Source organism: Peromyscus eremicus, chromosome 1 (assembly GCF_949786415.1).
Source record: "Peromyscus eremicus chromosome 1, PerEre_H2_v1, whole genome shotgun sequence".
In the NCBI taxonomy this organism is placed as follows: Eukaryota; Metazoa; Chordata; class Mammalia; order Rodentia; family Cricetidae; genus Peromyscus; species Peromyscus eremicus.
In genome coordinates this window covers 4,019,520-4,033,981 of record NC_081416.1, presented here as the reverse complement: position 1 = coordinate 4,033,981, position 14,462 = coordinate 4,019,520, and the positions used below count along the sequence as shown (strand labels likewise).

Here is a 14,462-nt window from a genome sequence, read left to right as displayed (position 1 = left end):
TAATCCTAGTACCAACCATAGAGACCTGGAGGTCTGTATAGACAGGCAATGATGAGAAAGTGAGGTGGCTGGGTTAAGAGCCAATGAGAGGCAGAACAGCAAGACAAGAGAGGCACAGGTTAGACAGGAAGATGCTCTCTTGGGAAGCTATGGCGATGTGGTGCACTAAGGTTAGTTGGAGGCTATTGCTCTGATCTCTATGGCTTTCGCCCCTGTATTTGGCTCTGTGTTTCTTATTTAATAAGACTGTTTAGAAATTCTTCTACACTGGTTTCCATTCTGAGGTCAACACATCTTTAAAATATATAGGATGATTTAATTCAGCAGTTTTTTCTATTATCCAATGTCTGTTCACAGCCATTGTTCCTTTAAAAAATTTGAAGTCAATAAAGCACTGTGTAATTTATCTCTGGGGGGTCTTTATTACCGCTTTCTGTTTATTAAGCATATCTTGTGGAGTTCTATTAGATCTTTCTCTAACTGCTTGTCTTGTAGGATTGTGTGGTATACCTGTAATATGCTTTATGTTGTAATACACAAAAAGCTGTTTCATTTTACTAGAGACATATGCGGGAGCATTGTCAATCTTAATTTGTACAGGTATCCCCATTATGGCCATGACTTCTAATAAAGGTGTAATTACAGAATCAGCCTATTCAGAATTTAAAGCAGTTGCCCATTGAAATCCTGAATATGTATGTATGGTATGATGCACATATTTTAATTTTCCAGACTCTGCAAAATGAAACATGTCTATCTGAGAAATATCATTTTTTTGAATACCTTTTGGGTTACTTCCTGCAGTTAATGGAGTTTGATTATACAAAGAACAAGTAAGACATTTCCTTATGATTTCTTTGGCTTTTTCTCATGTGATAGAAAAATCTTTTTTCAAACCTTTGCTAATAACATGGTGTTTCTTATGAAATTCTGAGGCTTCTAGCACATTTCCTATAAATAGTTGATCAATTTCATCATTACCTTGTGCTAGAGGGCCTGGTAGACCCATATTATATACAAAGGATATTTCTATTTCTGATTACTTGTTGTAGTTGAATAAATAGCAGTGTTAATTCTGAATCTTCTGGAATAAATTCAGCAATTTCAAAATGTAAAACAACTCTTTCTGCATATTGAGAGTCAGTAGCTATATTAAGAGGTTCTGAAAAATCTAATAATACCACGAGAATAGCATGTAATTCTAATTTCTGAACTGAATCATAAGGCTTTGAACCACTTTACTAAAATTCCCTGACTTATAACTTGCCTTTCTTGATTTGTTTGCATCACTATAGAATGTAGGGGCTCTAGAAATGGTGTTACCTTTATTATAAGAGGGAGAATCCAATTGGTTCTTTTTATAAACTGAAGTCTCTTGCTTTTGAGGCATTTGTTACTAATCTCTCCCAAGAAATTACTGCAAGCTTTTTGCCAATGTTCATTTTCTTTCCCCAATTTCTGTCGTGTCTATTCCTGCTAATTGACAGAATCTCAATTTTCCTTTTAGAGTCAATTCAGAAACCTTTTCTACATACATCTTTAATCTTTTATTCTGTTTGTGTGGCAAAAAATATCCATGCTAAGGTATTATCTTCTCTCTGTATAAGAATTCCTGCAAGAATTCATGGAAGATAGTAAGACCAGGATACAATCAAGCTCTTGATACAAGCGATCCACATATATATCCTATAATTTCTCCTCTACCAAAGCCAATTCTCTCTCAGCCTCAGCTAATAATTTTCTTGGACTATTTAAGTCCTTATCACCTTATAATGTTTGAAATAAATTACTTAGTTCTTGAGTTGTTAATCTAAGTGTGGTCCATAGCCAGTTAATATCTCCAATCAAATTTTGAAAATCATTAGAGTTTATAGTTGATCTCTCTTGATTAGTACTTTTCTGTGGCTGAAATTTTCTGTAAACATATCTATAGCCTAAATAATTAATAGAATCTCCTCTTTGTGTTTTTTCAGGAGCAATTTGTAATCCCCAACAAAGAAAATTCTCTTTACTTCATCTAACTTTTTTTAAGATATCTGATTCTGAGTCAGCCAATAAGATATCATCCATATAATAGTAAATTATAGATTAAGAAAACTGTTTATGAATTAGTTCTAGTGGCTGTTGTACAAAATATTGAAATAAGGTGGGGCTGTTTAACATTTTTTGTGGAAGAACTTTCCAATGGTACCTTTTAACAGGCTGGGAATTATAAATACGCACTGTGAAGGCAAATTTTTTTCCATCCTGTTGTTGTAAAGGTATAGTAAAAAAAAAACCAGCCTTTAAGTCTTTTCACTATAATAGACCATCCTTTAGGTAATAGAGAAGGCAATATTATTAATAGCTCTTAGATCAGTTACCTTTCTCCATTTTTCAGATTTCTTTTTAATAACAAATATAGGAGAATTCCAAGCACTGGTCGATTCTTCATGATGTTGAGTATTTTGCTCCGGTACCACTTGTTGTAAGGCCTGTCATTTTTCTGATGTCAAAGGCCATTGTTCCACCCAGACAGGTTTGTCAGTTAATCATTTTAAAGGTAGAGCTGTTGGTACCTTTGAAAGATCAACAGCTGTTGTCCCTTGCTTATGTACAACTTGAATAGTCAGTGACTGTCCTTGGCAATACCTTTTAATATTTTTCTCAGAAGCATACATTAATTTATAGTTTCTTTCTGAGGTTGTCAGAATGTTAATCTGTTTTTCATTGCTGTAATAAATCATGTCCCCATAAATACATTGGTTTGTTAGCCACATGATTTTAATTTTTCTATCTGTCCTCTGGCCCTATACACTTTACCCATTTGGAATTTTGTTTTATCTGAGATTAAGTTCCAGTACCCAGAGGCTGAACATTTACCTCCTGAAGAGGCCAATCTGGATGCCAAGATTTTGGTGAAATGATTGTTACATCTGCATTTGTGTCTATCAAACCCTCAGTTTCAATGCCATTTATTTGTGTTTTTAGTTTTAGTTATTGATCATTTATGGAAATTTGCCAAAATACTTCTTTTATGGCCTCTCCTAAAAATTGTGTTGTATCTACTGATGCTCTTCTGTCATCTAGAGCACTATGGATTTTAACAACAGGTATTAAGTCTTTTAATTGCTCTTTAGAGGAGTTTCCCCCATGGTGACAGGGAATGATTGAACCAAGTTTGACATGGGGGCCTGTGGGAGGTTCCCCAAGGTTTTTCCAGATGGCAAAGGGGTCACTTTGCCTGTTCTTTGTTGATCTGCATTCATTAGTCCAGTGTTGGCCTTTGTCACACTTTCTGCTTACTCCAGAAGGCAGGGGCCTTCTGTTTGAATTATCTCTAGAAAAAACATTGAGCCAGATATTGGGGTGAAAACCGAGAGATCGAAGGAATAGAACAAGCCACAGCCAACCTCACCTCACCAACTCCTCAGCCTTCTAAGAGACCTACTTCCTGTATACCCACGCCTATTTGCCTTTCTGTTCTGCCATCTCTCTTCCTTTCTTTGCCAAGCTACATCACTTCCTGTCTGTCTGTACAGACTTCCAGACCTCTATGGTTAGTGCTGGGATTAAAGGCATATGTTACCATGCCTGGCTCTGTTCCCAGTGTGGCCTTGAACTCAGAGAGACCCAGATGGATCAGCTCCCTGAATGCTAGGATTACAGGCATGTGCTACCACTGCCTGACTTCTATGTTTAATATAGTGGCTGATTTTTTTCCTCTGATCCTCAGATAAGCATTATTGAGGTACACAGATAAAATATCACCATAATCCTTCTAGCTGTTTATTATTTGGGAAAGTGCAGATCAATTTATGAAATGTGGGAAACAGTGGATGTGTGCAGGAGATCATGGGCCAGGCAGCACAGTGTGAGAGCCCAGGAGTATGAGCCATGGAGTGGCCCTTGTCAGGTGTTACCGCCAGGCTCCTTACCCTCAGCGGAGTCACCTTCAGTGTCTTTCCTTTTCACAAAGTAACGTCCTAGAGGTATGGAGTCACTGTGACCTGTTTGTGTCTGGGAATTTCACACATGCTGAGAATAAGATCTGTCCTTTCGTAGTTCTTAGGAAATGTGGTAGAACTTGAAGCAGCCTTCCATCCTTTATGTATCCAATTTATGTTGTTTATCTACTGTTGTCCGTCTTTTGGAGGCGAGGGTTTGGAAGCTCTGAGGCAGGGGAGATTAACAGGGTGGCTTTGAAAAATTAGTGAAGAGAAGAAAACCAATGTTGTGGACTGTTGTTTCTTTTTGCTCTTTTGAGGGTCCTGCCATCTAGCTCCCAAATAAATCACACATGGAGGTTATTCTTATTTATAAATGTCCAGCCTTAGCTTGACTTGTTTCTTGCCAGCTTTTCTAAACTTTAAATTATCCCGTCTGCCTTTTGCCTCTGTGCTTTTCTTGTTCTCTTACTTCTGTAAATCTTACTCTTACTCTGTGGCTTGCTAGGTACTTGGGTGCTGGCTCCTGATGTCCTCCTCCTTCTCTGGCTACTTCCTTCTTCCAAGATTTCTCCTTCTGTTTATGCTTTCTGCCTGCCCACCCTGCCTATCCTTTCTTGCCTCACTATGGGCTGTTCAGCTCTTTATCAGACCATCAGGTGTTTTAGACAGGTACAGTTAACACAGTTTCACAGAGCTAAACAAATGCAACATAAACAAAAATAACACACCTTAAAATAATATTCTCCGCCGGGCAGTGGTGGCGCACGCCTTTAATCCCAGCACTCGGGAGGCAGAGCCAGGCGAATCTCTGAGTTCAAGGCCAGCCTGGGCTACCAAGTGAGTTCCAGGAAAAGGCGCAAAGCTACACAGAGAAACCCTGTCTCGAAAAACCAAAAAATAAAATAAAATAAAATAAAATAATAATAATAATAATAATAATAATAATATTCTCCAATAGTGAACTTGGCTTGATCCAAGGTAAAGGACATCTAGAATCCAGAAACCAAAATGCGCACCCTGTGTGTGTGCTGCTCTGTATGCACGTGGAAGCCAGCGATCTACCTTGGGTGCCTGTTCTCAGGAGCACCCACCTTGGTTTTTGAGACAAGGTCTCTTATCAGGACCCAGGGCTTGCTGATTAGTTAGCCTGGCTGGCCAGCACGCCCTCGGGATCCACTTATGTCTGCCTTCTGAGCACTCCGTTTATAAACACACACCACTGTGCCTGGCTTCTGATGTATGTGCCGGGCCTCCCTGTGTAGCAAACACTGACCCATCTCCCTAGCCAGCTTTCGAGCTACCTGTGAGAACTCACTGTGACTACACGAGTCACTCTGACCACTGCTAACTCTGAATCATTCTGTTTTTTATGTGATAGTGATTGTTATCCATTGCTTACCAGGGATAAAAATTGTTTTAAATTCTTTGCTTCTTCTCATGAGGCACTTATTATTTTTCCCCACTTTTACATGAACTGATTCTGAAGCAATTAAGATGTACTTAAGCACTTTACCATCTGGGGTGGAGCTGTGATTGCCACCCTGCCTGTTAGAGCTGGAACCTCTGCTCTGCCAATATCCTTCTGTGCCCTCCCTGTGGGACGCTGACTCAAGGTTGGCTGCTGTGAGCTAGAGGAGAAAAGAGTGTCTGGGGTGATAGAACTGAGGAGGAGAAAAGAGTGTCTGGGGTGATGGGACTGAGTGTAGAGTTGTGAGGAACTAATTTTTGGCAGTCTTAATGAACTTCTAAAACAGTGGTCCAAATGCATTGAAGAATTCTCCTGCACTGCATTTGTGATGTGAAGGCGGCTTCATCTAAGGCTTTTGCTGTCATATCTGCATATTTGTGGAAGTCACAATTTTTAACATTCTTTTCATTTTTTTTAGTCCCTTTACTAATACAAGTTTGTCATTAATAAATTTGCATTGCTACAAAATACTTTGAGGTTCTGTCCCCAGACAGGGTCTCACTAATGTAGCCCATCTGGAACTCACTATGTAGCCCTGGCTGGCCTTGAATTCACAGACATCTGACTGTCACTGCCTTCCAAGTGCTGAGATTAAAGGGTGCAGTACCACACCTGGCCTGAGTGTCTCTTTAAAAGTCAGAGAAGTACAGATTATTTTCTCAGGAAGTTATAGTCCTTTCATCTTCTCACCACTTCATGTGAAACAAAACCCGAATTTGTCCGGAAGAGTAGTGGGAAGAGTGCATGGGACAGGTAGACCAGAGAAGTGGCCCCCGCCTAGAGAGACGTGGCCCTGGCCTCAGCTAAGATGTCTTAATTCCGTGAGAGCTAATGTCCTTTATGGATAGTGATCAATCTAAAATCATTTTCCCTTCACACAGCTCTAGTATCAGCTGTCTTCATTGAGAACACGCTGCTGGCCAAGGGTGCCTCTGTTGTACTTGGTGTTCTAGCCTAGTGTTAGCCAGAGGTTTCCAAGATTTAGCTTTTATTTAAATATGGGATGTATTTACTAAGACAGGTGTTAGTATTTATGGAATAGTACCAGATCATTTGACTTGAAATCATTTTCATTGCATGTCTGGTGAAATGATTGAGTCTTGTGATGCCATGTTGTAGTTTTTTGTATCATTCTTTCCACTAGTGGGCATGTAATACTCCCACTCTGCAGACTGCTGGTTCCAAGGCCTCTGTAGCTACTAAAGTGCATGGGTCTTAGAATCCTACTCAAACACAGTGTGATGTGTGCGTGCAACCCAGGCCTTCCTCTCACACTTGGCTTGCAGCACACAGCACCTCCTACAGAGGAAGTGCTGTGTCAGCAGTTGTTATTATACTGGCTTATTTAGGGAATAATGACAAGTCTGCACATAATCATACACATCCTTTTTATTTCTAGAATATTTTTTTAATCTATGGTTGATTGAATGTGTAGAAATGGAATTCATGATGCAGAGAACCAACTATGTTTGCAATTTCTTTAAAAACCAGTGTGCCCAGTATAAAAATAGTTTTGGAAGTTTGCAATAAGAATATACATATAAGCCATAAAACCATTTTAGTGGGTTTGTTTTTCTCTTATTGGCTGGTGTGGGGAGTTTGTGTTTCTGGGCTTACAAATGCTTCCCACACAACAAAACAAACCAACAGGGCAATTTCAGTGTGTTAGTTTTGCCTTTACTTTGTTTCAGGTTGGTAGTGTTAGTAAAGTTCTCTTGTTAGAAGGCACAGCTAATGGTCCTGAATTACTCATGGCCACCTTTCTCATTTCCTTCCCTAGAGGTATATTGCCATTGGAGAGCTGGGAAAAGCCACCGACACTCTAGATGCTACCGGGAAGGTAACAGATGAGAAGCCGTACGGTACGGAGCCTCTAACGCCGTTTTCCTCTGCAATTAAAGAAAGTTGGTGTGATTGCAAAAATGCAGAACTTAAGTAGCATGTGGTGGCATCCACTGGTAATCCCAGCACTTGGGAGATGGAGGCAAGAGGATTGCAAGTTCCAGACCAGCCTGGCTACACAGTGAGAATCTGTCCTGAAAGAAAAGTCACAGCAGAATTACAAACAAATGTTGCTTGATATTTTCAGATTTGAGTACATTTCTCTAGCTTGAGCAAACTGGAAATTGCTCATCACATCACAGCTTATTTGCTGTAAGTTTTATAGAGACTTCATAGGTGTTTTTCCCCATAAGTGTTCATAATGTTCAGAATTATTTGTATTTATAGCTGGGATTTAGGATGTTTTTCCTCATGAATGAGTAACAGAACAGTTATTATCATGTTGGATTTGACCTCTGTCATGCCTCTAATTTTTTTTTCAAACTGACTTCCCCTCTGTTGAAATGAGTGTGCCTGAGTTAGTCCTGCAGAAGTCATCATGTGCCTGTGTTTTGGAGTGAAAAGATCCAACAGGAGAGAGCTAATTCTCTGAAGTAGTGGGGACTCCCCAGGGCCTGCTGTAATTTGTCTGCTATTCTTTTCCCTACTTTAAGAAAGGGAAGATAAATGAACTGGTCTCCTAGCAACTCACACGCACAGGAGCTATTTATAATGCAGCCTTGCGGTACCGTCAGCGAGTTCACCCGCATTGTTATGTCACCGATTGTGATTATTCGTAGGCGTTCTGGTCTTTCCCTGTGTGTGACATGAACTCTTCCTGATTTGACTGCAGACAGTGTAGTTTCTGCTTCCCTGGGCCTCTGTGTTGATTGCCCTTACTGCACATTCCATATTAGGACAGGAGCAAGAATGACCTTTTCTTGTTCCTAATGGCTTCACTTGCCCTGCTAACGTCCCTATGCCTTAGTATCTCACTCAGTTAATCAAGCAGTATAATGAAAATTAAGACCACTAATTTATTTTCACAGTGTAGATGTTAAAGTGTCCGTGAAATTATTGGAGTTGGTGAATACTGGCAGTTCAACTAAATACTCATATTTAGTTGAAGCCCAGCTATAACTTTCAGCTCATGGGTTTTTAAGGTATAAGAGGCCTGAGACAAGAGGCAGGGCAGACTTTCCGAGTACGCCAGGGATTCTGGCAACAGTGACACACAGATAAGTCAACCTCCTCTGCCCTCGGCCCCATCGGCCAAGCGTCCACAGGGAAGGGACGAGGGCAGTGTGGAGGGAGCACAGCAGAGGAGGACTGACTCTTCTGCCCGTCCTAACCTGTGCTCTGAGCATCTCTTAAGCTCTTTATTTGTCATCTCCCAAATAATGATTCAGCTTCATGTTGTTGCTAACAGGTGACAGGGCACCGCACAGACGACACCTCGGGATCACCAGCCTCTAGTAGTAGCTGAGGCAGAAGGGTGGTAACTGGGACCAGGTGCTAGTGGTAGAGGCAGAGACAACTTTAGTTAGAAGGGACTAACTAGTGAGTTAAAGGGATGCAGCCTGGTGATTGATTACCTGGATGGGGGTAGTAAGGAGGCCATCAGTTGTGACCTAGGATTTGAGGTTGCAGAACTAGTTAGAGAATGCTGTAGTTCGTTGAGTGGAGGACTGGAGAATGCTTTCTTCCTGGCCGTAAGCATTTGGGAATCTTAACATTTTCTGCATTGTATTTGTTAATTTGTAACTTCGTTTATGCTGAAGAGATGGCTCCGTGGGTGAAGCGAGCTGCTCAGGTATGAACGCCTGAGTTCCCATCCCCGGGACCCTGTAGGGCTGTGCCGTCTCCTAGTGGGAGATGGAGGCAGAGACAGGAGAATCTCCAGATGTCATAGGCCAGCTAGTGTGGCATGTGCAGCAGCAAGCATGGTGGTCGGTGTGGACCTGAAGTTGTCAGATCAGAGGACGACTTCAGCTGTCCACTCGGTTCTGTATTCGTGAGTGTATTTCCTCCATTTATATCCTAATAAATCCCCTAATACTCCTTAGGCAGAGTCCTGTGGATTTCTCTCAGTCGGTAGAGCATGAGACTCTTAATCTCAGGGTTGTGGGTTCATGCCCCACATTGGGCACCAGATAAAGTGAGAAATCCTCTGATCTGACTGGGAGCGAATCCACCTGGCAATTCAGTCACACTAGGAAACAGGGAGAGGGGACCTTGTGACACCTCTCCTTTTCCTTTTAAGAGTCATGTACAACAGCAAGAAGCACCACCTCCTTTGGGCTATAGCCCAAGGTCATGCATGGGTGGAGTAAATTCCACTGCACAGGTTAGTTGATTGTGTGAGCCTTCCTGTGGAGTCCTTGACCCCTCTGGCTCCTACACTCCTTTTTCCTCCTCCTCCTCTCTCCCCTCCTCTGAAAGATTCCCGGGACCCACCTAATGTTTGGCTGTGGGTCTCTGCATCTGCCTCCATCAGTTGCTGGATGGCACCTCTCTGAGGACAACTGGGCCAGGCACTAATCTGGTCACAGACCAGTTCAGGCTGCTTATCCACTATTGCTAGGAGTCTAAGCTGGGGTCCTCCCTGTAGACTCCTGGGAGATTCCTCAGCACCAGGCTTCCACCTGACCCCTAAGTGTACCCCTAACAGTCTCCCTCAGCATTCTTCCCCTCCATCCCCCAAAACCTGATGCTCATGTTCCCATCCCCAACCTGCCCTCAGTCCACTCATACAGACTCTTCTGTTTCCCCTTTCCAGGGAGATAAGGGTGCTCCTCCATAAACTCTCCTTGTTACCTAGTCTCTCTGGGTCTGTGGATTGTAGCATGGTTATCCTTTATTTTACAGCTAATACCCACTTATTAGAGAGTACATACCAGGTTTGTCTTTTTGGGTCTGGGTTACCTCACTCAGGATGATTTTCTTCTAGTTCCATCCATTTGCCTTCAAATTTCCTGGTGTCCTTGTTTTTAACAGCTGAGTAATACTCCATTGTGTAAATGCACCACTTTTCTTTATCCATTCCTTGGCTGAGGGGCATCTAGGTTGTTTCCAGGTTCTGGCTATTACAAATAAAGCTGCTATGAACATAGTTGAGCAAGTATCCTTTGCCTTATAGAAACTTCAATTTCATGAAGTCCCATTTATTAATTGTCAATCTTAATGCCTGTACTGTTGGTGTTCTGTTCAGGAAGTTGTCTCCTGTGCCAATGCATTTGAGATTATTTTCCACTTTCTCTTCTGTCAGGTTCAGTGTACCTAAATTTATGTTGAGGTCTTTGATGCACTTGGACTTGAGTTTTGTACAGGGTGATAAATATGGATCTATTTGCATTGTTCTACATACTGGCATCCAGTTAGACCAACACCATTTATTGAAGATGCTTTCTTTTTTCCATTGTATAATTTTGGCTTCTTTGTTGAAAATCAGGTGTCCATAGGTGACACACACACAATGTTTTAAGCAAGAAATATTTTTCTATATTCTAGAAATTTTTATTGTTTGCCTCTGACAGTACATGTCCAATCCATCATTTTTCCCTTCATGGATATCCAATTGGCCTGGTACTTTCTCCATTATTCTGCATGTCACAAATCAGGCACCTTAGCAGGCGTGGGTTTGTTTGAAATCTGCATCGTCAGCTCAGTAAGTCAGTCCATCCTTGTCTCAACACTAAAGGATCTGTTATCTTACATTATATTATAGACACCCCCCTTAAAAATAGCTATTTTATGAAAGGAATTCATCTTTTTCTTTATTTCCTTGCTGAAATTGGCTTGTTTTTTAAATCATGAACAGAAAGTGAATTTGGGGAGGGGCTGTGGGCTGTCTCAATCTTGTGCAGGTAACCATGGCTGCCCTGGGTTCATGAGTGGGATATTCATGTCTTGTCCAGAACACAGCCTTAACAAAGTTTTTCTCTGATTTTTTTCTCCGTATTTTTTCTCCATATTCAAATGTTAAATTAATTGCACATTTCTGGAGTTGAGTTAAGTTGGTCAGCATGTATTACATATTCATGGTAGACTTCATAGGTGAATATTTAGTTTGGGCTTCTGCATCTGTATTTGTGAGTGGGATCCCCTTGTATTTGTTTTTTTATTCCCTGCCCCCAACTTCACCCTCTCAAGGTTCTGACTGGGCCGAAGAATTAGTCCTTCACGGTTTATCTCATCTCTTAATAGCCTTTCTCTTTTATGGAAGAATTTGTGTCCAGTTGAAATAACTTATTTTTCTAATATTTGGTAGTACTTACTGGTGACATCTCTGGGATGTTCTTTCATAAGGACAGTTTCAAATTATGAATTTTTGAACTCTAGGCAGAAGCACGTTTTGAGATGTTTGTCTTTTTCTCCTCTTCTCAGACCATAGTCCTTGCTCCCTGCTCTGTAACGGCCAGAAACAGAGGTGAGTGAGGCCTGGGTAACTTAGCAGCTGCCTTGGCAGCTGGACTGTCCAGCAGTGGCTCACTGTGGTAGAGTATCACGCTAACTGTCATTCTGCGTTTGCTCTGGATTCAGGTCGGTAGCAAGCACCGCGCTGCATGCATGGAAGGATTGATGCATTGGGAGCAAGTAGTGGACTGCACAGCTTGTTCATGTCTGTAGTGTGTGTGTGTGTGTGTGTGTGTGTGTGTGTGTGTGTGTGTGTGTGTATGTTGCTGTGGATTAAACTCAGGACCCTTTTCCATGTTAGGCAGCTGCTTTACCACTGAGCTACAAACCCAGCCTAGAGAATGACTTTTTAAAATGCAGTTCAGATGAATGCTTTCACGTTGGTGGCTCATTATGTTACTGGACAAAGAATGAAGTGTCCAGGTCCCTTATACCTGTGCTGCACCTCTCTTCTCTGGTTCATCCCTGGGTGCCCCTGGTGTGGAGAACGTTATCTGCGTCTTTAGATCTTGTGGTGGTTGCATTGTTAAGTCATGGGACAGCTATCGATGGGACTAAGACCAGGCATTAGACCCAGCAGTGTTTCACTGCATACCCATGTGCCACAGCTTGACTTTTATTATAAGATACCCGGCTCTGGAGGCTTTCTGTGTGGCTGTCCTAACATGGCACAAATGATTGGCCTGGTGACTTTTAAATGCCCTTCACCCTGGAGATCTATTACGCTGAGCAAATTAGATTTCAGCAAGAACATCTTGAGTGCCATCTTAATAGTGTGTGATCACAGAAGAAAAGCTATCTTTGTCTTAAAAGCGCAGGATTTTGTTGGTGAGTTAGTAGCTCAGCATGCTGTTGAAAATGGCCAGAATGAACAGCACACCCCACAGATGCCTGAGCTATAAAGTCAAAGGGAGATGATGCAACAGAAGTGTAATGAGATGGAGCATGTTTCAGTAGTGTGTGTGTGTGTGTGTGTGTGTGTGTGTGTGTGTATCTGTGTGTGAGTGTGTATATGTCCTTGTGAATGTATGTGTGTGTGTGCGCGCGCGCGCGCGTGCGCGCGCACGTGCGCGCATCCGTGAAAGAAAGCCACTGAAGCAGGACAAAGGCGAGCATGTTTACAGGAAAGGAATGTCAGGGAAGAGCCAAGCCTAGCAGGAGTGGACAGCTGTCTTGTTTTGAACTACCTGGCTAAGTCAATGCACTGTAGCAGTTTTACCAACTATGGTGTTCCTATCAGTAAGGCCAGCCTGGTGGTAGCATTTGGCAAGCTCGGAATAGCATAACTAAGGTGGCACCTGTAATTATTTAATGTCACAGCAGAGATCTGCGGTGGGCAGGGCTTCTGGCTGAGATCTGTGGTGGGCGGGGCTGCCATCTGAGATCTGCGGTTGTTTTTGTTTGTGTTTAGCTTACAAGGTCACAGTGAGGCTAAGACTGTCTTGCTGGGTGTACACAGAACTCCCTGATGCCCCTTAAGTTTTATCATAGTATTGGAACAATTCAGAGCACAGTAATTTTTGTCTAATATTTTTCAAATAAAATCAAATGCACACTTACCAAAAAAGTTTAAATTTGCTACAAAATAATAAAAATATTGACAGTAGTCTAAATGAGTTATAGAATATTTCCAAAGCATGGTTTGTTCTTGATCATCTGCAAGTATGAAAACCCAAATACTGAATTTGAGCTAGTATAATACTGCGTCCTTCTGTTGAATGCACCAAAAAGAGCCTGAAAACATGACTGACATGTGAAAAGCTTTATATATAAGTCTGTAGTAGAAGTTTCTCAGTCCCGACTAGCTCCACGGTTGGACAAATCTCTCCCACTCAAGCTCTTGCAGCCGATTATAAAATAATCACTCAGAGGCTTGTATTAATTACAAACTGTATGGCCTGTGGCTCAGGCTTCTTGCTAGGTAGCTCTTTCATCTTAAATTAACCTTTGTCTATTATCTGTATGTTGCCACATGGCCATGGCGTTACTGGTCTGCTGGCATCTTGTTCCTTCAGCAGCTGGATCATCTCAGCCAGCAGTCTTGAAGCCTTTCTGGGTGCAGAACTCAGAGGAAACTGCAACAGAAGTGTTCTGAAATGTTGGATCATCAGGACCATCTGTTTTCATTGGTGTCTGGTCCCCTCATCCTAAAAAATATATACATTTTTAAAGGTAACATATATCTCAGCGTTAATACAAGTACAGACTGTGTATTGTACACAAGTCAGCCAAAGACAATTTCTAGTTATGTGTTTGAGCAGGTAAAATATACATCACATGTCTTGCATTTCTTTCAGGTTTATGTTTTTATGTCTGTAGTCAGGATTTCAGGGGATCTTCCTCAATCAAATCTGATCATCTTTAATTTTGAATGAATCCATAGCCTCTCATTTCCTGTAGAAATAAAAGCATAACCTCTCCCCCAAAAGTGGCATACCTTTTGACTTAAGTTTTGGAGTCAAGATATTTTTAAAACATGTGGGTTGGTTTAATACAGCAGCTTTTATAATCAAATGTCTTATAGCAGTCAAAAATTTTAAAGACAACACAGTAATACACATAATCCAGACTTTATGTGCACAAGACAACACAGTAACACACATAATCCAGACTTTATGTGCACAAGACAACACAGTAACACACATAATCCAGACGTTATGTGCACAAGACAACACAGTAACACACATAATCCAGACGTTATGTGCACTATCCATCCTTATGTGGCTCATTGTTGGGCTTCTAAGACTCTCCGTTTGGAAGTTTGTCTTCTTCTTGGCAAAAAATTGGCCTGCTGAGCAAAGAACTGCCCTTGCCTCAACTGCTGACAA

At 41.5% G+C, this 14,462-nt stretch overlaps 1 protein-coding gene across 1 annotated transcript in view; it reads left to right on the top strand.

Moving 5' to 3' along the window:
* Trub1 (TruB pseudouridine synthase family member 1) overlaps positions 1-14,462 on the top strand; it is a 52,481-nt gene that overhangs the window by 26,444 nt on the left and 11,575 nt on the right. The window contains exon 4 of the mRNA XM_059256049.1: positions 7,178-7,259. Coding sequence (XP_059112032.1) covers positions 7,178-7,259 — 82 coding nt within the window. The remainder of the gene's footprint in view (positions 1-7,177; positions 7,260-14,462) is intronic.